Source organism: Trachemys scripta, chromosome 15 (genome assembly GCF_013100865.1).
Source record: "Trachemys scripta elegans isolate TJP31775 chromosome 15, CAS_Tse_1.0, whole genome shotgun sequence".
NCBI lineage: Eukaryota > Metazoa > Chordata > Testudines > Emydidae > Trachemys > Trachemys scripta.
In genome coordinates, this window is record NC_048312.1 from 3,916,603 (window position 1) to 3,941,484 (window position 24,882).

A 24,882-nucleotide genomic window follows, 5' to 3' on the forward strand; every position below is an offset into this window, starting at 1 on the left:
CTGTACAGTACCAATTCATAATTGTCTTTTTTCCTAATTAATCTAAGCAAAATTGATTCTTACCATGCATTTTTTTGTAAACTTTTGAAAACTAATATGTATTTGGTAACATTTTAAAATTGGATTTGAAGAAACAGTTCAAACGACGAGTGATGTAAAGCAAATTGTAAGAATTACACTTAAATGTAGTGTTTAGGTTTTTGTACCTCTGTGACATTGAAGTAATATTTATTATTATTTTTTGTTTTGCTTATCACTGTGCCTCGATAACAATTTTACACTTCCTTATAATTGTACCAACATTGTACCGACTTAGATTCAGACGAAACTCTTCCCTACGCTAAATTATGGCTAAGAATGTTTTGAAGCAGAAAAAGGCCCCACTAATTTTTCATTACACAGATTTAAACAAGAAAAAAAATAAAACAGTCAGTCTTTGCTAAATTCTATATACTGATACTCTGGGAAGATGAAGAATGCAGGATCTTATCCCACTGCAATGTCCAGTGGTACTTTCTTGTTGAAAATCAACATTGTGAAAATGAGATGTGATAATGTCTTATGCGTATATATCTTTTCAAATATGCACATAAGTAATAACCTCTTCTAAAGTGGCATGATGCTCCATGTCATAATTTATTGTTTAAATCAAGTCCCATTTAGAAAACACAATAATGTGGACATTGATCATTTGATGTAAGTGGTATCATTTAAGATGTTTTACTTTTTTAATAAATATTTCTTAGTGCTAACCCAGGGTTATTCTAGATGGACTGTGTTAAAATTAGTCTGGTGTACATAAAGCCACGTTCAAAGGGCACTTTGCAGCTAAGTGTTAAAAAGCAACGGCCTGGAAATTGCTATCTGAATATTACCTGGTGGAAAATGGTTTTATCTGATTTAATAATGCAGTAAGCACAGAAAACGTTGATCCTTGATATACTGTCTAAGTTTGCTGCAAATGACTAGAAACTTCTCTTGAACATGAGACTGTACTTTATCTAAAGAGCCCACCACTATAGGAAAACAGTCGTGTCCCTCATTTCTACTATCCACACAAATTAAAACAGTTTACTTCTATACAGTACCTTTCATCAACCGTCAAACATAATACTACGCCTTGAAACCCACCATGACATCCATTGGAATCACTCCCATTTTACAGCTCAGAAGAGAGGGGCACAGAGAGCGGAGCGGCTCGTTCTACGTCATTCAGCCAGCCATTTTTGCAGAGCCAGGAATAGAGTCCAGGAGTCCTGGCTCCTAGTCGCTTGCTCTCCTCAGATGGGAGGGTTACAAAACAGGTGAACTTTGGAACCTATTTAGAATTTTCCTGAAATAGAAATAGATGTAAATATGTTGCTTTTTCCTCCTCCCTACCCTTATCCTCAGTTCAAACCTCCCTTGAGAACAACACTTTTAAAAGGCGTATCATGTACTTTCCTCCACAACCCACTTGCTGTGGAGAATCTTTGCATCTAAACTGACCTGCAGCCACTGATGTTTGTGTAGTTCCTCTTCTCACAAAAGAAGTCCTGTAATCCATTGTGTATGAAAACAGATCTTAAAAAGATGAGCTGTTGAAATCAGGTTAAGTTGGAAGGGGCTGAACGTTACCACCTCTGGACCACTCTTCGGGGGCCTGTGTGAAAGTCACTGCCTCATTCCCCTCCTCAAGTGTCACTGGCTGCCCGACATTCCCGCAAAATGGCTCCGGAGACCACGATGGAACTGGGTTCACATTCCTGAAAGGCCATTCAGGCTCCAACCTCAGCTACCTCTTCACCTCCCTGTGCCTCAGACAATCCACCTGGAAGAGATAGGGGACATCAGAACTTCTCTGCAAATCAGATGCTGTATCTAATAGGTGCCCCAGGGTTAGTAAGTGACAAGGAAAGTTTTGGATCGGGGCCTGGGATGAGGGAAAACTGTGTGTACGTTTAATTGCTACAGAGCATCACACAGACCACTGTTGCCACGTTACTTACCCAAGGTCTGGTCACCACGTAGTCCTTTCTCCAGATGGTTCATCAGAGGAAACTAGCTGAACGTCACTCTGGTGTTTTCTGCAGCAGTTTTAACAGGAGCAAGTTTTCTATCCAATAAAGGGCCTATGCGCCCTATATTTCCCTACAAGTCTTTTCAAACGTACTCCTACTATCTAGTGCCGTGCCAGGTGCTAGAGTTAGGCCTCTTGCTCTCCAGGCACTGAAATCAAAGAAAGTTTAACCTGAGTAAGGACTGCAGGGTTTAGCCCTAAATGAATGCTGCAAACAAGCATACACAAGGTTTCATAATTCTGCCTCAATTAGACATGCTTCCCCTACACTGAGAGTTACATTTAAACAAATGTTCAGAAGCTGACAACTAAGCCAAGGAAAGCCATTAAGTTCAGGCTGACGCTTGAAACATTGATCGCATCCCAAGCACTAAGCCTGTACAAGTACCAGCTACACAACTCAGCAGCTCTGTACTGAACACCAGTCCAATGTTAGTTACAGGGAAAATACAATGGAGCTAAACTTCCATTTTTCAGTGCGAGATGGGCATCCAACTCCTTTAAACATCTTTGAAAATCCCAGACATACAGTATTTCATATAAATCGTATTCAGTTTTCATTAAGAGACAGAGGGTTGCTGAGGGTAACTCGCCAAGCAGCCACAATAAAGTATCCCGCAGTGTGCACAGTAACATGTGCTATTGGCTTTCACTGATTTTAAATAGGCTTTGACATTGCATTGGTGGTGATGGAACAGAGTTCATCCCTAAATTTGGTGCAGTGGAGGGCGTTCCATCATGCACGGGGTTTGCAAATATTCATGTTTTAAGAGATTTTATTTTGTAAGATTACTGGAACTATAGCTAGTTTAATAGCAGAAGTCTTCGTTCTCATAGGTTACGTACAGAGTAATCTAAAAGAATCATTTACTCTATGGTCTACCCCCACCCAAGCTATCCCAGAATGCCCTTTTTCCGATCAAAAACAAGTGTGGCAGTGCAGGCCCCAGGCCATGCATCATCAAATGAAGTTCCTGCAAAATCCCCAATCCACCCAGGTAGAAAAGGGGAAAAAGACACACACACACCCTGATACATGACTGAGGCAACTTGGCAGTAGCATTCTTGCTTCCCCACCCCACTCTAACACAACCGGGTTAGAAAGAACCACAACCGGGCATTTCCACACTGTAACAGCAGTGCTGGAAACTGTAAAGCTAACCAACGTGGCACAGCTCACTCGTGGCAGAGCAGGGGCTTGTGTATGAACACATTGCTCCAGGAAAGCGAGCTCCATGTCACTTGCTGGCAGGCATTTCTGCTCTGCGCATTTAATGCAATGAGAGGATACAGGTCATAGAACCTCTGCATTTAGTATAAAGGCAAAGAAACAGAAGTCAGAATCCTCCCTGAAAAATGTCATCATTTTATTTGGAGCAGTTGGGCTGGATTTCCCAATTCTCCTTCCATACAGTGAGTTTTGTTAACAACACATCCTCCTCTCTCTGACAAAACTCGTTCAGGTGTAACACCTTTCAAATCAGGGAACTTTTAAAGTCTCTCCTGCTGCCCTCCTCTCAATAAAATACACAATACATTCTTTTTGGAAAAACCTCACCACTGGCATTGCATGTAGTAAGTTGTTTCATCACATTCTCTAGCCCACTGTGTGCACAGCTGTCCTGTGCGTCTCTTTGGTTTTGTCATTATTTGGTTTACAATCAATTGATGGGATCTGTAACATTGCCAAATAATGGCTTTAACACTGTATTTAAACCAGGTAACCAATTCTATTCCCATAAGGCCATATCTAAGAGCCGTAAAGCCGTATCTTATTCTTATGATTAAAGATTACAGTGAGACATGGTACATGTATTGTCATGAGGTTATGCAACCCAGGACAGTCGAAGGATATATGTGACCTGAGGATTTATTTTTAAAATGGCAAAAGGGTGGATCACCACTATTACGCAGTTACATTAGGCAAATGGATTTGTTACCCGCCATGCTACCACAATAGAACAAGGCACAGTAAGATCTAAATCATTGCTTTTACTAAACTAAATAGTTTGAAGTGTGTGATATGTTACCTTAATTCATGAGGTCAGGTTAACCACTGACAAGATCAGGTCCACATGTGCTTTCCCACCCCACTCCAAATAGAGTGTATGTGGGTGGGTGGGGAAGCAGGTGCAGACACTGGAATAATTCCAAGGAATTCCAATATGAAATGGAAGGGGACACCAATTAAAGAAGAGATGGAAAATTCAACTGCCCCTTTTCATTCCCTTGTTAGAACTGGGACTGTTTAACAAATCCTGCACTGACAACTGTGTTAACAGCTGCAAACTTGGTGTCCTGACCACAAATAAAATGAAGGACAGGTTGAAATGTATGGCTCTGTCGAAACCTTCCCTGGAATCCCTGACCATGCTCCAAGAATTATTTCATAATCACCTCTACTGAACACTGTCATAGCAGGGGAATGAAGAGGCTCTCCAGTGGTTTTCTAGTGGTTAGTGTGAATGTTTTTCCAAAACACAGTTTTCTCTTGTTCATTAAAAATAACAACATTTTCTTATTATGCTGGCAGATGTTTGGCAACAACAAACATTAGTACAAAAATATTTCTCTTTCCGGCTATTATACAGAGTTTGATTTCTACTCCCAGCTCCATTCATTCTAATGAAATGTATCTCAACATTTTACTGGGTTTACAATAAAAAAATAAATGATTTTAAATTCAGTTATAAAATGACCACGGGGCCCATCCCTGCCGGCTTTGTTCTGAAGACAAGGCTCCTGAGGTCAATTTGGGTTGAATTTAAATCCCACAAAAATGCCACTGTAATGGATTTGTTTTTTTAATTGTCCCCACAAATCCAGGATGAACACGGTGTTCACAGAAAGGCTATTTTTATGGTTGAAAATGCAACAATGGCATCATTTATTGAGAGACATCAGTAGAGTCTAAGGCTTCAACACTAGGATCGACTACACGCAGGCAAGAAGACATCTGGTCTCAAAAGGAGTGGTTTCTCTTTGTGCGCTTCCTTGTCTATAGTGATTGTTCCTGGCACCCCCACCTGCAGCCTCTCTGTCAAGAAGGGGGCGGGTTATCCAGGGTAGATAAGAGACGAGCGATCTGGGTCCTCTGTGCACGGGTGATGTGCTGAGTCATGTGAATCATGCAGTCCAGGGCCACCTCTGGGTTTGCTTGAACCAAGCTACAGTGGACACAAGAAGGGAAGGAGAAGGGTGGCATCATTGAATTACTGGCAGAGAGCTGGGCATTGTACATGACACACAGAAAGACAGCTTCTGCTCTAAAGCTCTTATAATCTAAGCAAGAACCATCCAGTGCCTCCCACACACTATACCCAACCTGTGGTGAAATCATCTATTGTGGCCATTTATACCCAGGAGTATTAAACGTACTACTCAGTTACTTTTAACTGAGCAACACGCAACTTCCTCCAGTAAGAGGCCAGAGCACTCCATGTACTCACGTCCGGATATGTCTGAGGGCGTAATCCCGTTTCAGATATTTGATGTTTTCTCGAATGGCTGATCGGGAACCCTCCTCTTCTTGCAAGTGTTTCTCCAGCCATTCCACCACTGCCTGGTTATTGTCCCAGAGATAGCCCTAGAGAAAACAACAAGAGCATCTTCGCATACTCCTGGGAGAGAGGTGGGTCCTACAAAGTTATCCAATCCATCTTCTTTCCAGTGCAGGGTTACTCCTGATTGTACTGTCAAATCCAGTTTTAGACTATCCCAGGACATACAGCCTTCCTTGGGACACTATTCCTCGTACCAACAGATCTTACCCTCACATATCTTTTAAGGCCCGCGCAGGTCCTGAAAGCTGAAGCAGTTATGCAAACAATGTGATGCCTTAATTTGCATAGCAGGTGAATATGCAATGCTTCATTTGCATAATTCTACTCCCTCTCCCGAAGATTTCCATCTCACTTTCCCTCTCTCTGCCTCTTCCCCCAGCATTACTGTTCTGTCAGGTTTCTTCCTCCCATTTAATATCCCCCGCAGACATCTGGGCTAGTTTCCCTCTCCCCCCAGATGTATTGGTTTGCAGTTTTTCAGTTGATTCTTGGTTTTTTATTAATTTATTTTCCCACTTTTCCTATTCTCTTTCGATGGTTCTGTAACCCCCTCACCTCCCATCCTTACTGGTATTTGCAACTCCTCTCTTCTCAGTGTCTTTCATGCTCCACATTCCCTCTTCCTGATCATTAAGAAAGATGTCAAATAAAACCTGAGCTAAACACAGATCCCAAAAGTACATCACTAGACCCCTCCCTCAACTCCACATGACAGTGTTCATAGCTAAGGCCAAGCAAAGTCAATTGGTGGAGTAAAACTTCACGAGGTTGTAATCAACTGCTTTACTCAAAACTGAATATCCTTGAATCTTATATCGAATGTATCTCACGTTCCCTTCACCTACTAATTCCATCATTTCATCAAGCACTTCGGTTTGTTTAGTGAAACTTATTCTGAAACTCATGTAGTTTACTGCTTAGAGTTCTGTCTTTCCCTAGATGGTTAGTGGTTCTATTTCTCTTAGTATTGGTTCTATTATTTTACAAGGGACAGAAATCAGACTTACAGGGTAGTAACAGCCACGATTGTCAATTAATTTAAAGTTCATAAGTCATGACTTAGAGAATTTTTATTTAAAGATAAATAAAAAAAAATACAACGAAGAAGCTTGAAAGCACCGGCATGCAATCTCTTCTTTCTCCACTGAGAGACGCTGCTTCAAGATAAAGAGTTCAACCAGAGGACTTCTTTTTTTGCGCCATTTTGTTTAAGTTTGATGATCACTTGCATCCAGTGTAGGTCACCTGATCTGAAGAACCGTGCTTGGATTTCAGTGGCCATTCACCATGGCAGGAACGTTACACTCAAGCTATGGAACAGTAACTCTGATCACGTTTCAGCCAAACTCAGGAAGTCAACTGAGCATGTGCTCGTGTAGGGAAGCACGGCAGGCTGTCGTTGGACAGTACGGGAGACACTGAGAAAACAGACTGCAAATCAGTAACATGAGAACCTGAAATAGCCAAGATGAAGAGATACCTTCACAGCTCCTTCCGTCTCCATGAACCAGCGGCGCAGCATGGACTGGATGTGAATGTTGCTGAGCTCGCTGTCCGCATTCAGAATCTCCGTTTTCACCACCTCCTCCAAAAGGAGGCGCCGCAGACGCCAATATAAGAATGTACGGGCGTTCTTCCACTCAAGGATATCCTGGGGTGACGGAGGGAAGAGAGTTCAAAATTCAGGCTTGTACAGGAAATGCTTTGGGGATGGCAGAGATGAGGAAAAGCTGAAGTTCAGATACTGGTACACTCTATTTGTCTGGACAAAATATTTGGGAGGGGCAGGGTGTATCCTTGCAATCTGCATCTCCAGAGAGATTCCCCATTGTGACTTCCCCCTGCTTACAGACATGCTGCCCTTCTGAAAAGTAGCATCGGAATCAGAGGTATAACCTCTGCTGTTCAAACTCTGCAGGGACAGCAAGACTCTCTCCAGCAGCACAATGCAACTCCGATCAGAATTCCTTTCCGCACAGCACAGCGCTCTAACGGAGCCCGACACTGGAGCCAATGGGGTTCTAGGTGGGTGCTGCAGGGTTCACCCCTACATTAGGAGTTGCGGAGACTGGGGCCTCAGAAATACCAAGTCAGAAGCATTGGTGCTGTCATGTCACGCAGCAGCAATCTACTTCCATGCTCCTGCCCATCCGTGACAGGACAGGGTCTCACCCACATCAGCCCTGGCACTGCCCTCTACAGTAATGAGATTTTTTTCTTTAAAATGCCTTGACCATGTTTTCTAACGGCGAATCATCGGGGTTGTTACATTTCCCCAATATCAGCACAATAAAAGCTGAAAGCAAAGCGCTGTCGCTTAACTGCAATAACGCCCTTCTCGTGCATTCTTCCTGGCGTGTCGTGAAGGTCAGCAAACTGCACTGCCACCTGGTGGAAGATGGGTAACAGGAGCTCTTCCCGAGCTTTCAGCTGCTTCTCCAGCTCTCTGTGATCCTCTTCTAGGAGTTCTGGGGTACCTGTTATTCCAGGAAACAAAGCAGCTGTCAGTCTGGATTTGAGTTCAGTTACCTGCAAGCCAGGCTGTAAGAGAGCAGCAAATTTTAAACTAGGAACAACCAAGGGTTAAAAATTCTCCTTTAAATAAATAAATAAAAACTAAAACCCATGGACTTAACTACTGTACTAGTGACCTTAAATGGGAGTTTGAGGTTTATACACTGACACAAATGTGCATGGCACTCTATAGAAAAATAAGGCACTGTCTCTGTCCCAAGGATTTCCAAGCTAAAGCTATGCCTAAACAGACTGTGTGAGTGCTTGTGTTTTACATACAGCATCTTTATAGTTTCTTAAACTATAGTTTTGTTTCTTAGAAACAAAAAGTAACTTAGAAGAAATAACATTTGTAGGGCTGACGATTGTTCTCCGAGGGCGCGTGTGAATGGTGTGAAGAACAGATAGACAAGGCACTATGGACATCACAACCCCTTAGATTATTATTCATTTATATTCAAATAGTACGGAGTGGCCCCAATCAGGTCAGGCACTGTCCCGGATTCACTGTTAAAAGAAACCTCCACTGGCACCTAAACAGGATTTCACAGATGGTCACTGCAGCACCATTATTTACCCATCTCCAGAGTTCATGCCGCATGCTTTAAGCTAGCAACGTAAACTGGAACAAAAGGGAAAGGGGGAAACAAATTCTCTTCTTACCCAGCTGTTCAACAAGTCTGGCATAGACTGAATCAATTCTTCTCATGGTCTTTATCAAATCCTTCCTCCTGAATTTAATTTCCACTGTTCCTTCAGCTTCTAAAATGCCTCCCCTAGAAAGGACGGAGGTTTTGTGATGCCAAGTTTGGTACAGTGGAGAGGTCTGTGAGGGGAAAATACATTCTGGGAAGACTTTCCAGTTTTATATTATTTTCAGCAGAAATTTTGTTCTTATTGTTACAGTACAGAGGGTGTTTAAATTTGAGGATTAAGAGCAGGGACGCTGCAAGGGTTTCCCTTCCCAAATCTGAGATTTCTGCAGCTTTCTCCTTCTAGCATTTTCTACTATTTGCCCCTATGTTCAATAGTTATCGCCAAGTATTCACGAAGATAAAAGGAGGGCCATTAAAAATAAGAAGTTTATTTAGCCCAGCAATGTATATTGTTGGAGGACCAGTTATGTAGAATATCCAGCAAATTGTGCTGTGAGAGCCCAACAATTTTTAGCTGTTGGCTCATGAGTTTGGCAGGTTAACAAATCTCATAATGAGACCGCTGCAAATGAGTCTATGAACTCATAAAGGGATCACATAACGGGTTTGTATTTCCCCTGCAACGTGCCTCACATTTTTGGGTGTTCTGTATGTATTATTTCTACTAATAATGCAGGTTCTCTCCTAGTACTTGAAAGATCTCAGCAGATCACCAGTTACAGAGTTGTAGTTGTATAACTTTAAAGAGGACACTGGTTAGGTATTGTTCAGATTTTTCGCAATAATTGCATTCACGATGACTGCCCTGCTTGAAAGTCAGGCGGAAATGTGGGTGAGGTGATATCTTCTATTGGTGAGAGAGACAAGCTTTTGAGCCACACCAAGCTCTTCTTCAAGGCTGGTTCAGTTGGTCCAATAAACACCTTGTCTCTCTAATATCCTGGGACCGTCATGGCTACAGCTACACTGCATAAAGCAGAAATTTGTCTTTTCCCAAGTGTAGTTTAGTTTTCTCTTCCACCCCTGTGGGCTATTGGGAAGGATTTATCAGTGAATTTACCATTCAAAGGCTCCCAGGCATGTGGCACGGAGAATACACACACTTTACAAGCACAGGAAAAGGAAGGTCACATTTTCATAGACACAGATTCCAAGGCCAGGAGGGACCATTGCAATCATCTAGTCTGACTTCCTGCGTAGCATGGGCCAGAGACCTTCCCCCAAATAATTCCTAAAGCAGAGCTTTTAGAAAAACACCTGGTGATGATTTAAAAATAGTCAGGATTGGAGAATCCACCATGACCCTTGGTAAAACTGTACCAATGGTTAATTACCCTCACTGTTAAAAATGTACCCCTTATTTCCAGCCTGAATCTGTCTAACTTCAACTTCCAGCCATTGGATCATGTTATACCTTTCTCTGCTAATGGAAGAGCCCATTATTAAATATCTGTTCCCCATGTGGTACTTATAGTCTGTGATCATGCCAGCCCTTAACCTTCTCTTTGTTAAGCTGAATAGATTGAGCTCCTATCACTCTACGGCATGTTTTCTAATCCTTTAATCATTATTGTTGGTCTTAGAATCCTCTCCAGTTTATCAACATCCTTCTTGAAGTGTGGACTCCAGAACTGGACACAGGATTCCAACCGTGGTCACACCAGTGCCAAATACAGAGGTCAAATAACCTCTCTGCTCCTTCTCAAGATTCCCGTTTATGCATCCCATGATCACATTAGCCCTCTTGGCCACAGCATTGCACTACAAGCTCATGTTCATTTGATTATCTACCACAACCCCCACATTTTTTCAGTCACTGCTTCCCAGGATCGAGTGCCCCATCCTGTAAGTAGGAGCTACATTCTTTGTTCCTAGATGTGTACATTCACATTTAGCTCAGCTGTATTAAAATACATGTTGTTTGCATGATCCCTGTTTACTAAGCAATCTAGATGGCTCTGACTGTTTTGGGCTCATCATCCTTGTCCAACCCTTAAAAAAATATGGAGAGACTGACTAGAAACTTAAGCCAAAGGCTATGGAAAAATGCCTAGAACAGTAGAGAGTTACAAGGAAAGTACCAGAACAGGAGACTCCAAAAAAACCCTGAGAAAGATGTTACCTACCTGCTCTCCTTGTCTGCATAAAGCTCCATGTACACCGGGTTGATTGTTGGATCAATTACTACCCAGGACCCTCCTCTTAGCTCAGCATGTGGGGGGATGTAGACAAGAACAGGCTGTTTAAACTGCCTGAGGCTATCGACAATATAAGCACCGAACTTCAGCACCTGATCGTACATGTCTGAAAATCAAGACCTTTATGTTATCAATCATTTCTGGTAATGCCTCCTGCTCTGTGGCGCTACAGAGACAAGCTGTGGGTTGGGTGACACATGCCAGGGAGAAGCGCCAGGTTGAATACATCACTCCCTATCCCTTCTCTGGACCCCTGCACTTACCTCTACTCTAAAAGAGCCTGTCTCTTCCAGGTGCCACCCTGCAGCCATCCCAGCTGAGGATGCCCAGCAGTTTGACTCTATAAAACCTGCTAGATTTCTTACTTAAGCAACCCAAAGCACTTCCCTCCCCAACAGAGACTGAGCAGGCTGCCTCCACAGTAAAAAAATAAACCAAACAAAAGACACCCCAACCTGCAATGTGACACTAATGCAGCCCTCCCGTCCCCCAGCCATCAGCCCCTGCAGCAGCAGCCGTGCAGGGGAGCTATGCAAGAGGCGAATCTCAGAACAGCATCACACAGTCAGCATGCTCTCGGGGAAACAGCGCCCCTAGAAATAGCAGTAATAAAGGGACATGCTGAGCTTGCTAGGGATCCCCATACTCCACGGAGGGCCACGTGGGATCACAACCCAGCTCTCCTCCCTGACTCCTGTTTAGCGAAGAGCGAATCACCTTTCATGCCACCTGAGAATCCCCTCCAGTTTGCAAAGATCAAGAGAGGGAGCCGCTCTCGGTCGAAGTCCCTTATAGCCTGGGCAGTTTTAAAAGCTGAATCTGGGAACCACACCTGCCCAGCCTGCTGGACTATCTGAAAGAGAGTGAGCAGGAGTGTTCAGTTCGGATTAGATCCCTCTTGGCAAATGAGGCTGGTAGGTCGACAAAGTACGGTAGTTGGAAGGTTTAAAACCAATGAAGGGACTCAGGGTAGTTGATTCCACCAGCCTGAAAGACGAGGAAGAATGGAGAAGCCAGAAATCCATACAAAAGGGTCATCCAGAGCAGGATTTTCTTCTAGCTTTACGATACAAAGCATTGTCATTGTACATACATTCTCTCCCCCCAGTGGTTACCCAACATACCTTTGCTTCAGAATCCAGGTTTGCAGGGTCAGCTGGTATAACCATCTCCACAGTCCGGGTCTCCACCGCTACCACACCAATGGGGATCCCTCCCAATCTGCAGAGAGCCAGGGACCAGGTCAGTTTCTAAAGTAGAGATGAATTTTCACTTCTATCGAGCGGACAAGTTCAACTGGTCTCAAAGCAAGTCCAGGGGGCTTGCTTTCCCCACTGCTCAATAGAGCAACATAGGGGGACACCACAGAACCCGTTCCCAGGAAGGCCCATCCCCCAGGAGGGGATGAGACAGCCCCAAGTTAATTAAAGCACTGCTTTGCTGAATGTCAACTACCTTTTATACAGATAGTTTAGTTCCTACTCCTGCCTGATTTACCACTCAGACAGGAGCACAGACTTCAGTAGGAATCGGGATTCTGCACGTCAAGGCAGGAAATGGCTCTTAGTGTACACTGTTAACAGCTGGTTTAGGGAAGAGCCGCGCTTTGTTGTTACCTTGCTCTGCCAACTACAACTGTCTGTGCCCAGGGCTGCATGATCTCCATGAAAGTGCCATGATCAAAGAAGCCGCTCTGCCAGGTTCCCTTAACAACTGTGCAATGAAACAGAGCATGTAACTGTAAGGTTATTTTGCAGACCAGTTCACAATAAACTCCCAGGGCACATTATATCAAACAGCAGTAAAATTCTGCGTACACAGGACTGGGAGGATTTTACAACAACAAATACACATAGGATGGGGAGACAGAATGGAGTTTTTGCAGAAGGTCTAGGTTAGAATACCCTTACTTACTTGGATGTGGTCTTCCTGCCAGCATCCATCTGGGATCGTAGGGGGCTTTGGAAGGGACAAAATCAATTTCTCGTTCAATGGGGTCACTTGTAGCAGTAACAGGCACTGGGCTACGATTGTCCTATAAGAAGAAAAATCTCTAACCCAGTTTTACCAAACAGCACTACAAAAATCTGCTGGACAATGTTCGTTCCCACTCTACCCTTTACCCTACTGAAATGCTACTTAGGCTGTTACAGAAATAGCATTAATCCAGACTAATTCCCTTACGTATAATTATTCTTCCTTATGGACAATATTTCACATTACTGTCTACGATGCTTCTAGTGCATTAGATGGTGGCACAAATGCCTTCAAAACAGCAACTACAGAAGTAATTTCCGCACATAGAATGGATTATAAAAAGCTGTTGGGTGTTTGTTTTAAACAAGGCATTGCATTAAATAAAATGTCACAGCCAACACATTGCTGTCCTGTCGGAGCTACTCACCTTTGGCATATACGAAAGCCACTGTAAGATGGTATAGACGCCCTCAAAGTCGTCTGGGACAGTCACATGGGAAACACCATTATGATGCATGATCTGCACGCCTCCGAGCTGGTTATTGGATGTGTAGACCTCACGCCCCAGGACCTAGTTAAAGTTATAAATAGAAAAGATTATCACCCCTAGAATAAAGTAGCTGTAGACCTTATGCACACACAAACTTGTGCCTGTTTAGTTAAAACGAGTGCAAACCTGTGTGTAGACACGGTAATTTTAAGTGGCTTATTTTAATTTAATTTAAGCCTATTCTTGACTGACTTAAGCTAAATTTTGGTTTTGTAAAGTAGGAGTGTCCACACTGCCTTTTGCATTGGTCTAACTAAATGGGTTTAAAAAAAAATCTCTTCTTAAATGAAGCCGGCGTAACTGCACGCAGACAAGTTCATACACCTGCCACACTGAACTAGCTGACTGAGCAAGGCACTCTGAATGCCAGCTCTGCCAATGACTTGCTCTGTGACCTTAACAAATCTCTCAACCTTTCTGTCTCAGGAAACACAGGGGAGAGGTATATGGATTAATGTTTGCAGAGACCTTCAAATGCTGTGAATCACTTGTAATTCCCTTACTGATCTCTTGTACACATTCCATGAATAACTCATCTGGTTTAAACACCTATCACATCCAGAGTACTGTGGAGTTTTTGTGTGTGAAATACTTAGTATCCATTATGGAATTTAGCAGGTGGGAGACAGCGAATGTCTCTGGTTGCTACAAAGAAGAGTGATAAATCAGCACAGGAAAGGACAATTTTCAGGGGAAAATAAAATGATGGGTGGAACTAAACTCCTTGTTACCTTATTTAAAGCACTAGCCCCAGTGAGGATGATGTGGGAATTCTCCACCTGTATCACTCGCTGCCCTAGCCTCACCAGGTAAGCGCCAATTCCAATGGCACGACATGTCACCTAAGAGATGCAGACAAGGAAGACAAAAATTACTGAGGAAAAAGGGCCACATAATCATGAGGAAGAATTAACAGAACTCTACATTCTTTTGTACCAACCTGGAAGATAGGTAACGAAACGGCTGCTGCTAATCTGTTTCATCAAAATGATACACCCTTACCACAATCAAAGTTACTGAATGAAGACTGAACTCTGGCATTGTATATAATAACCTTCTTGTTTCACTCTGGTTTCAGGTTGCCAGCTGATAATGGCTAGTTCTGCTCAATATTCTGTTGAATGTAGTACACCACTGGCATTTTAGACCAGAAAATAAATTCTAAGCATTTCACAGCTTTAGCACACTTCATCTGAACCCCAATAGCTAAGCTGGTTCGTGGGGATTTCATAAATATTTGGCTCCACTTCACATGGCCAATCCTGAGCAGTTTCATCCTGTGTGGCTTTAGACGCAAATGCCACAGGTGCCTCATGTGCTGGCTAAGAGTGAAGGAGAATGGCTCATAAAATCAGCTAATGATTCCAAAAGCCATACCATGCTAATGGTCACAATTTCATCATAAGCAATGGAGGACTCCCCGGCAATGGCACCAGATGCTCTCAGGTTCTCCACACCGAACCCTTCGTCTTTACCGATGATATCAGTTAGGACATACCTGTGGGGAAGCGGAAGAGACAATACAGAGCCAGAGAAGACAACAGAATGGGCTCATTTTCACAAGGTGCAAGGTACGGCCTGGGACCCAGGCACAGGAGACACCGTGTGACCTAGGGTGAGGCCCTTTGCCTCTCCAAGCGGCAGTTTCTTCATCTGCGAAAGGGGACGATACTTTCACTGTCTCACAGGGGTGCGATGGGGATAAATCTACATACCTGACAAGTCCAAGACACTGGGTACATGCTCGGGGCAGCTAGCTCCGTGAACCATGGTGGCTGGTTCAGCGTGCTGGCTCGATCAGAGGTCAGTGGGGAACTTACACCTCCAGCTCGCAGTGTAGGCGTACGCAGGGACTTGAATAAAAACCCACTCACCTGGACTCTCCTCCTTCCTCTACATGCTCACAGTGCACGGAGTTCACAGAGCTGATCCTCGTGTAATCCTGTGGCGTCAGGTACAGGTACTTGAACCCCTTCCAAAAAAGCGGGAAAGAATTAGCTGAAGAAGCTGCCTGTAAAGCCATTCAGTACACTATTTCCAACAGGCGCCTGCTACTTGCAAAAGTTAAAGTCTGTTCCAATACAAGCATAAGCAGCTTGTAGTGCAGTTTTCACTGATTGGTAGTTTAAAAATCTAATAGCTTATATATAATAAAGCTGTACATGTATTTGATAATTTAAGTTTATAAAGAGCACAGTAATGTATTCATTTTATAGTGCGTACACACACACACACACACACACACACTCTTATATCGATATATCACCATATTACACGTAACACACTGATAACAGCATCACCAAACTGCAAAAATGTATGCAAATGTCCACAAGTGGCTATGAGAATAAACAGAAACCCTTAAATTCATTGGGTAAAATTTTCAAAGCATAGAATTTACTTAGGGTCCTTAAGTCCTTATGTCCCATTCACTTATGATGAGTTAAGCACCTTAACTTAGGCACCTAGCTCAGGCACCTAGCTCACTTTTGGACAATGAAATTTAGGCTCCTTCAGTCATTTTGGGATTTTTGAAAATTTTGCCCATTGTTATTTTAACCGTAGGGTTATTTATTAGCCTGGACTGTGAGACAAAAGAATAAACCTAGCTCTAGACCCATGCAAAGCACAAAGAACCCTGCACCACGTGCACAGAACTGACCATCAGCCACCACTGAGCCTCTACAATCAGTCCACTGAATTCTCAGGCTGTCCCCTCTCCTGCGGCCTGTTTGAAAGGGGCATTTTAGTGCCACCTTCTGGTTTCCTGATCCAGTTAGTGGGTTCACCAGACACCGCAGAGAGGGGCGGGGCAGATTCCACAGCCCAAAGGTGGCAGCCAGCAGACAGGATGTGGATGGAGGGTACGTGGAGTGGGGTGGGGGGCCCTGCTCATGAGTGGAGCTCTGCAATCGGACTTGTGTATTAACCCCGTATGTTATCAAATCCCATTTAATCTCAGGGCTGCTGTTGCATCTTTCAACCCTTCTGATTCCCAAATTGGGTCTTTCGCAAAGAAGGTTTTTTCCCTCCCCCCGACTGTAATGAGACACATGCACCTACCTTGTAGGGATCCATGGGATCCACCCAGGCTACCTGGAACATGTGCTTGATCTCATCTGCAAACCCTATCCGTGCCCCGCTGTTCGCTGCAATGTAGATCCGGGGGACGCCTTCCGAGCGGGCCAGCTGCGAAGCTCGCAGGAAGAGCAGATCCTCCTCGGGCCCGAAGGAGCCAATCTTGTAGGTGATGTCGTTGCTGATAACAATGATGTCTCGGCCTTTGGGATACTCAGGGGTTTTCAGCTTCATTTTGAAAGCAACCATCCCAACCTGCTCAAAGAGATATAAAGTCAAAGGGGCAACATTCTCGAGAGGAAGTAAATACTAGTTTTAGGCTACGCTCTGTCAGGTTCTACTCCCAACAGCATTCTCCAAACTTTAAAATGTAATTCAGGTTGATCTGTTCAACTTGCAGAAGTTCAGGCTTCTGATAAAGTGGCTAGAACACCTGGGAAACACAGTCAGTCACAGCTCAGATATGATTCCCTAACCATTTATGCGATTCAATTCATTCCTCCAAGATGCACCACATAAACTCTGCACAGCATCTTGCAAGGCAGGAGGACGGGCTCCACTTGAAAGTGATAAAGTAAACTAAAAAAAAAAAAAAAAGCCAGTGAAATAGACAGGGCTTGAAAAATTGTCCCAACACCTAAGGACTCAGCCATGCTGAGAGGCACGTGTGCCACCACACACCTGTGAGATAAAGGAACAAACTGTTGTGCACCATTTACTGGGATTATATTTACTTGGAACAGGTGAATCAGCTCTCTACATAATGCGTCGGACAGAAGTGCAACTTACATCTCTTCCTTTCATTATTCTGTAACTAATCTCTCTCTCTGGCTCCACTCCATTCTCTCTCTCTTTTCCTTCCTATAACAGATCACGATGAATCTTTTTCTGTGTTGTCTTTGGCGTCTGTTTCCTCCTCTCTCCATCTCTCTTTCCCCCCCACACCTCTTCCCTTCTGTTTTCTGTCTTTCCCACTACCATACCATACCTCCCCAGCTCTACACTGTCTCCCACCTACTCATTTTGTTCATACCTCGTTTCCTCCAGGTATCCTGTTCATCTCCACCAGCTGCCCCTGGGAATCCAACACTAACTCAGTGTAGGTTAGAACATCTTTGGGGTACATTTCTGTAGAGCCCCACAATTTAAAGAGAGCCTGCAAAAGAACCAGTTAAGAGAATTAAAAACACACACACACATCAGATGAGACAGAAACCATGTGCTGAAGCAGTTCAAAGGCTACTGCTGCCCCACAAATGAACATCCACTTAATGATATTTATTTAAATAAAGAGGGGACAAGAACAATTGACAACATGGCTCAGCTTTGTTTCTTGTTGTACAGGACATTCTGGTGCAGCTCCTTCACTGGCATTCCCCTACTGAAGTGAGTGGAGCTGTGTCAATTGTACATCAGCTGAGGATTTCCTTAGAAAACACTTTACATAAATGAACCTGTTTTTATGCTGGTTGGGGGTAGAGAGGGTTCACCCCTCGGCCTCTCCCCCACAAACAGGAAAGCTGGAAATGGAACTAGGAAAGGAAATGACAGGAATACTTCCAATGGCTATTTAGCAGGACTTACCTGCTTGAACATTTCAGGGAAGTCGTATACATAGGTAGTGCCTAGCGACTGTGCCTGGAAGCGCTTGGACTGGAGCAGGTCCTTGGTAACGTATGGTGTGTTAATCAGCATCCCATGCTGTGGCCCTTGCTTATCCCCATAGGAGTGAAACATAATCTAAAGGGAAGGTCAGAAAGTCAGTTCCTCTCCCACGCAGGTGAATTGTTCTTTACAAAGTTAATGCACAATCCCTCAGAGTGGTTTAGAAAAGTTAGATCAGTTAGTATATGACAACTGCCCTACACGTTCAGTGATAACTGGATTCAATATAAAAGAACAATGTATCCAGCTTGGGTGGGGAAGTCACAGATGATATTGTAATGAACTAGTAGTGTCTGCATGCACCACTGCCCTCTGCTGCTCAGAATCAGAACAGTGCAACTATGTGTCACCAGCCCCATACTCCTCAGAGCTGGCAGCAATTCTCCTCTAGCTTAAGTGGTGCTTTTGGAGCAGGAGGGCCAGAGTTCTGTTCATGATGTCACTTGGAGGTTCCAAGTAGCTACAGTGTGCAGCTGAATGACAACTGTGGCCCCAGCCTTGTTACAATATTTTCAGGAATTGTAACACCTTGAGTGGCAGCTCCCAGGAAGCCCTGACAGGAACTATGACTCCAGCCCTAACAGGTGCAGAAGTCCCTCCTGATGCTACCATAATTGAGTAATTGTACTTGCTCAACTATGGTAACAAGATCTGGTGAAAGGAAAGCCTGGGGGGGAGAGAATCTGAGCAGAGGGGAAACGCTTTCAGACTTTTTTTTTTAAATGCACTCTGCATTAGCTCCAGTGTAAATCACGCACATTCCCAGTCCTGGGATCATTCACTTCTTTGTAGAGACTAATATCCAGGTAGTAGCCGGACTCATTGGTCAGGAAGAGGCGGATAGGAATGGCTTTGCCAACAGGAGTCAAACGGATATTGATCTTCACTTCAGCTTGCAGGACCCGGAGTTTCCACAACCTGCTGCCGTAGCGCATCACCATGGAGCGGACAGCCTCCTCGATCTAGGGACACAAACGCCAGACACCTGGGCATGCTTGCCGATCTGGCAGGGGAATCTCAAATGGTTTCATTCAGACAGGCCGATTAGTCTCATGACTACGTAACACCACACTCTAGGCCGTAACATGGCACAAGTCTAAGCATAAGAGCATCTTCCCCCATCCTGCTCCTTTTAAGCTTTCACACACAGACATTTAAACGTGTACCAATGAGAAATTGCTAGACGTCCCCCTTCCCTGGCCCTGTACCACCACCTCCCTGCTCTGATCTCCGGCATCACTGCAACACCCTCCCAGTCCCCTCCAGCTGAGCGCAACTTGGTGCTGCCAAATGTGTTTGCTTGACAAGAAAAAACAAACTGGTTGTGTGGAAGAAGTTGTGGAATCTCAGTCATTGGAGGTTAAGAGCAGGTTAGACAAACACCTGACAGGGATGGTCTAGATAACAGGTAGTCCTGCCTCAGTGCATGGGACTGGACTAGATGACCTATCAAGGTCCCTTCCAGTCTTACACTTCTATTCAATCTCCTCCCTCCCTCCCTGCTTCTCAGTTCCCGACAGCCCAGAAAGCAAGGGTCCAGTGCACCACCCACATTGAGCCCCTGGTGCTGGCAGGTAGCCACTCAGTACCACTCATCAACCATTTTACATTAGAATTCCTGCAGGTCTAAATTTAACAGACTAATTCATTCCTATGTTAGCGGTCTCAGCATCTCCCCAGCACACAGCACCTCCACCAGGAGCACGCAGTTAGAACAGGAGGCAAAGCACACAGCGACGCAGCCACATGGAGGTGTTGGGAGTCTGAGTCCTACAGCTCATGGAGTGGAATGGGGGAGAGGGTGGAGGGAGAACGGAACAGCAACAGGATGGTCACTACTTGGGAGAAGAAACGTCTCCCATCTCTCCCATTTGCTGCCCCTTTAGCCAAACCTACCACTGTGAAACCTCTGTGTACAGGAAAAAACATGGCTGTTCCATTTTTCGTGCCCATTAGAAGTGAAAAAGAAAAAGTTATTGATTATTTGTATTACCATAGTGCCTTGCAGCCCTGGTCATGGACCAATATCCTGGGATGCTAGGCACTGTACAGACACAGACCAAAGAGGTGACCACTGCCCCAGAAAGCTTGTTCTCCACTTCGACGAAGCTCACCTTGGACGGATCCATAATGACAGTAGGCACAAAGTTGAGGAAGATATGGTTACAGTCAGTGCGGACACTGGTGTTGCTGAAGGCCACTTCCAACTCATCCATTGCTTCCAGGAGTAACCGTTCACCCTCGTTCTGCAGGTATTCAAAGGAGGCCTCCTGGAACAGGGCACAAGGCAGCACATGAGCTGGGAATGGATAGCGAGCGGCAATACCGCCACAGGTAAGACAGAAGCTTGTCCCTGCCTGAATCAGGCTGGTGAGCAAAGCGCAGCCTTAGCCTCCAGCTGTAATACAGAAGCATAGGCCACGGCCGTGACAGGATCAGAGCAGGGCATTGGCACCGGCAGTCTCCATGTGCCGCCCTCCTGTATTAAAAAGGAGCAGAGCTGCAATACGCTCCTTCACAGACACAACTGGGTGTGTAATCCTGAGCTCCTGGCAGGCCAGCCTTCAAACTGGCAAAGTTTGGGCACTCCACAAAAAAGAAATGCCCCACACCCTGGCTATCCTAGATCGCAGTCCTTAAAGCCAGAGTCAAACAACAGCAAGGAAATCACAGCTTTTCCCATTGGGTGTTTCTGAACACTATCCATTAATGCGTCAGCAGCTTGATGGAGGAAAAGGTGATCTCTGAGAGAAAGTGACCTGGAGGTGAGGTACTCTTTCAAACCTGTCCCCAACTGGTTGTGGCCAGAAGGATGGTCTTGGGGCTAAGGCACTAGACTGGGACCATGGATATTGGGGTTCAATCCCCATCTCAGCCATAGACGCCCTGTATCAGCATGGGCAACTCATTTCAATCTCTGTGTCTTAGGCTCCACAGAGGGCAGCATGCAGTTGTGAGGATAAATTCATCAACGTCTGCGAGACACTACGGAGATGGGGGATAGAAAGTGTCACAGATGGCCAGTAGTTTCTACCATATCTAGCCAACATGCGTCTGCATCTCAGAACCATCCTCACAGCTGGTCCCCGTCTTGGCAGCCACAGCAGACTGGCTAAAAATGAGTAGCACATGCCTATTCAGAGAGAGGGGTAGGAATACACTACAGGTAGGAATACCCATCCCTCCCTGCACAACAGTCTTCCAGAGAGCTGTACAGGTCTGGACAAAGCGACAAAAACATGGTGTTAATTTCGAGTCACAGCATAAGGAACACTAAGTCCTTTTACCTTAGTGATGAGATCAGAGTGTCTTATAATGGCTCGTATGAAAAACCTGTAGTCAGTAACTTCATTGCCCTCTTCCACTTTGGCAGCTCCTAGATAGAGGTGCATCCTGTGGTTGGCACAGGGGACAGCGGTCAGGTCAAAGTTACGCATCCGATTCAGCTCCAGTTGGAAGGCCAGGGCTGGTTCCAAGTGCCGATAAATCCGGTCTTCTGCAAACTGAGTGCACACCAGAGAAGAGAGCAAACCTTTGTCTGACTTTGGAATAATTTCACTATTTCTAGAGCTGACTTAAGAGACATTAGAATCGGACAATGAGCCTTACCTCATCTCTTGCTCGAAATGTAAAAAACTTTGGAAATTCGCTCTACAAAAGGGAAAAAAACAGACATATTAACAAAATTAACCCAGCAATGGCGTTAAATACAGACAGGAGGCTCAAGCAATTCTCACCTGTACTAGCAAAAAGGGCATTTAAACACAAGACAGTGAAGTCACCCCCAAAAGAGGAAGAGCAACTTGTAACATCTTTGTTTTGAACCCATCCCACCCCATCAAAAAATTGACTTGACAAAATAACATTCACATTTTATATTAAGAGTAACCTCCCTCTAGAGAGCCACACAATAGACTAACATGGCTGCTACTCTAAACCTGTCACAATAGATATGTCCATCTATTGTTACAAAGGCCAACAGGTTGCTTATGCCCAAATACATTTGTTAGTCTCTAAAGTGCCACAAGGACTCCTCGTTGTTTTTGCTGATACAGACTAACACGGCTACTACTCTGAAACCTGTCAGGTTGCTTATAACCATCCATAACACCTTCTGCTGATGTCCTTCTTTTATCCCTTTAACACATACCACTCATGTCTGTAACAGGCTTGTAACATCTAGCCATCATTTATTAGTCTTTAAAAATTATATTGAGTGTACATTTGAAAGTGTGACCAACATGATACTGCAACTCAAAGTCCTCTCTCTGCTCACCTTCTGCACAATTAAAAACGTGATTCTCCGGAGGCCACAGTCAACAAGGATGTTTTTCTGTATGAAAAGCAGGAGACAAGCGTCACGTCACCGGCAAAGCCTTCATGTGCCCAAGGGTATTTTAAATCACCACCCCCAGGAAAACAGGCAACTCTGACAGACATTACCACTAACTCCACAAATGGGAGCATTATACATTGCCTGCCAGGACGGCTGAAGTGACAGCTGTAGTACATCGGGTGAGCATACTGTACAGGAGCTGCACCCCAAGTTTATAAGCAAAATACTGTATGAGGCACAAGACCTTCGACTGAGCAAAGGTTCTGAAGACTGGCACCAGCTCCTCATCCTCAAGGTGGCCAGCCCATCGGATGGCTGTGTTCAGGATGTGGATGGGCTCCTCTTGGATGTTCTGAAAACAAGACGGTGAGGTCAGTCCCAGAAGTGTCCACGCTGTGTCTCCAGAAGGACATGACCAGACGTTAGCCTCACCTTATTGTCCTCTACTTCGTAGAGTGTGGATCGCGCCTCGCTGAACAGGGGACTCTCTGAGGGTGGGTTGGCAAAGCAGGAGATCACTTCATCAAAATTCCTGGCAGAATCCAAAGAGGGTGTGGTGGATAAGTCAGTGATTGTATCAAGCGAGAGAAGTCCTTGCACACAACCCACCTAATACAAAAGCCAACAGCCTCGAACTATGGAGAGTGTTCCCTGAGGACAAGCATTCAGATGGGAATTGGGTACGTCAGCAGCGAAGGAAAAACTCGCCTGGGACTCAATTCCACAGACTCCCTCTGTGACCTTGGGAGTCACTTGTTAACCTATCCTCCTCCAAAGTTCACAAGGGTGTAGTAAGGATTAACCCATTAAATGGCTGTGAGGCACTCAGATACTATGGTGGTAAGGGCCGTAAGGACCTACACACAGAGAGGCAAGCACTCCAGAAGAGTTACAAGTTACATTCTCTTTAACAAGTGTTTCCATGAATTAAAAAAGCAACAGTTAGCCTAAGTGAATCATCATCTCCCCCTGCTTTGAGTGTCATGCTGGAAACAACTTCTCCCGCTGCCTGAGCTTTGGCAAGATCCTTTGGACACAGAGCATTTCTTAACAGTCAAACTGAAGACCGTGCACAGAACTAAACACTCGCATGGTTTGCTTTGGTACAACAGTGGTAGTACCGGGTTAGCATAATGGAGATGGTGTTTGGCTAACACTACGTGTTCTATTTATTTCCCCCCAGCCTTCCCTCCATACCTTGTGAAATCTTCAAATCTGTCAAAAGCAACCATGGCTCCCATTCTCTGACACAGAGGAGAAAAGCCGCTGTCCATGAACAGCTCGGTGCTATGCCTGGCTAAGTCAGGGTTCGATACGCTGATCGGGATAGACATTCTGTACAAAGAACAAGAGAGCAGTTAGATAGGACATGGATACAGGTAATACGCATGTGATGTGAGGAAACAGCTTATCTAGAATTCATTTGACAGAGAGAGAGAGAGAGAGAGAGAGAGAGAGAGAAAATGAATTACCTGTATAAATCTCCCTCCCCCTCCCCTCACCGGAGCTGAGGTGTCTGTAAAGAATCCCATCTACACTGCCTCCTTAGTCACCAGTGTCTTGTTAGGGTTTCCTTTTCTTTGCCCAGATCAGACCGAGTGACAACTATTCAGTGAATACAATTCGTTTAAAAACCCTTTAACAATCACATCAAGCTCACTGCAAAAGCGCTCTGTTTGACAGGCCCTGGGGTTTCTGGGGAAAGCTGAGGGTAGGTGGTTTTAGGGGCAGTGGGATAGGGTTTGCGGATATGTTTTTCTATTTTATTAAACTGCTGGGCAATGTTTTCACTGGTTGTGATTTTAATTACCAGGTGGTGCCTACAGCTCTCTTCTCTATTACATTCTTTTAAAAATCAAAAGAACAATCTACCCAGCTTACGTATGTCTGAAAAGGGGCCTGTCATGGAGAGCCACATGCCAATGACAATAGAAAACACGCACACACGTGAGCAAACAGCCTTTCTGCGCAAGTTACGTGTCTCAGGAACTGGATGCAAGGCACCGAACAGAAACACTGGCAGCGTCAACTCAGCCCTACAAACCCATCCTCCGGGTAGTTCCACTGGAGGGCCCCAAAGCTTCCTCTTCCTTTTCACTGACAGCTCAGAGATCCCAGTTCCTCCACTGGAGCCAGCCAGCAGTGCAAGGAACAGGTGGGGATTTTAACTCTGCGTGGGCTCACTGGCTATCTGCAGCATGCTCACCCCACGCCGTGCTAGCCATTTGTTTCTTGGAGTAAAAAACACACCGCCTGTTCGGATCTCTTACGTTTCCTGGTTAGCAGATT

The 24,882-nt window shown here is 44.7% G+C and overlaps 1 protein-coding gene across 14 annotated transcripts in view; it reads right to left on the bottom strand.

Moving 5' to 3' along the window:
* Positions 1-3,396: 3,396 nt before the first annotated feature.
* ACACB (acetyl-CoA carboxylase beta) overlaps positions 3,397-24,882 on the bottom strand; it is a 68,458-nt gene continuing 46,972 nt past the window's right edge. For 9 of the 14 annotated variants that reach the window (XM_034791503.1, XM_034791500.1, XM_034791504.1 and 6 more), the window contains 25 exons: positions 23,791-23,928; positions 23,026-23,125; positions 22,838-22,945; positions 22,534-22,590; positions 21,867-21,908; positions 21,545-21,760; positions 20,372-20,527; positions 19,016-19,219; positions 18,177-18,332; positions 17,626-17,748; positions 16,578-16,847; positions 15,392-15,489; positions 14,895-15,015; positions 14,249-14,359; positions 13,395-13,538; positions 12,905-13,025; positions 12,607-12,703; positions 12,115-12,211; positions 11,708-11,843; positions 10,919-11,096; positions 8,800-8,912; positions 7,945-8,099; positions 7,103-7,273; positions 5,509-5,645; positions 3,397-5,226 (listed from right to left, as the gene is read on the bottom strand). In XM_034791503.1, coding sequence (XP_034647394.1) covers positions 5,100-5,226; positions 5,509-5,645; positions 7,103-7,273; positions 7,945-8,099; positions 8,800-8,912; positions 10,919-11,096; positions 11,708-11,843; positions 12,115-12,211; positions 12,607-12,703; positions 12,905-13,025; positions 13,395-13,538; positions 14,249-14,359; positions 14,895-15,015; positions 15,392-15,489; positions 16,578-16,847; positions 17,626-17,748; positions 18,177-18,332; positions 19,016-19,219; positions 20,372-20,527; positions 21,545-21,760; positions 21,867-21,908; positions 22,534-22,590; positions 22,838-22,945; positions 23,026-23,125; positions 23,791-23,928 — 3,376 coding nt within the window. In that variant the 3' untranslated portion in view covers positions 3,397-5,099. Of the gene's footprint in view, positions 5,227-5,508; positions 5,646-7,102; positions 7,274-7,944; positions 8,100-8,799; positions 8,963-10,918; positions 11,097-11,707; positions 11,844-12,074; positions 12,241-12,606; positions 12,704-12,904; positions 13,026-13,394; positions 13,539-14,248; positions 14,360-14,894; positions 15,016-15,391; positions 15,490-16,577; positions 16,848-17,625; positions 17,749-18,176; positions 18,333-19,015; positions 19,220-20,371; positions 20,528-21,544; positions 21,761-21,866; positions 21,909-22,533; positions 22,591-22,837; positions 22,946-23,025; positions 23,126-23,790; positions 23,929-24,882 lie in introns of those variants that run through there. The other 5 variants (XR_004648290.1, XR_004648291.1, XM_034791511.1 and 2 more) reach the window with 5 other exon arrangements.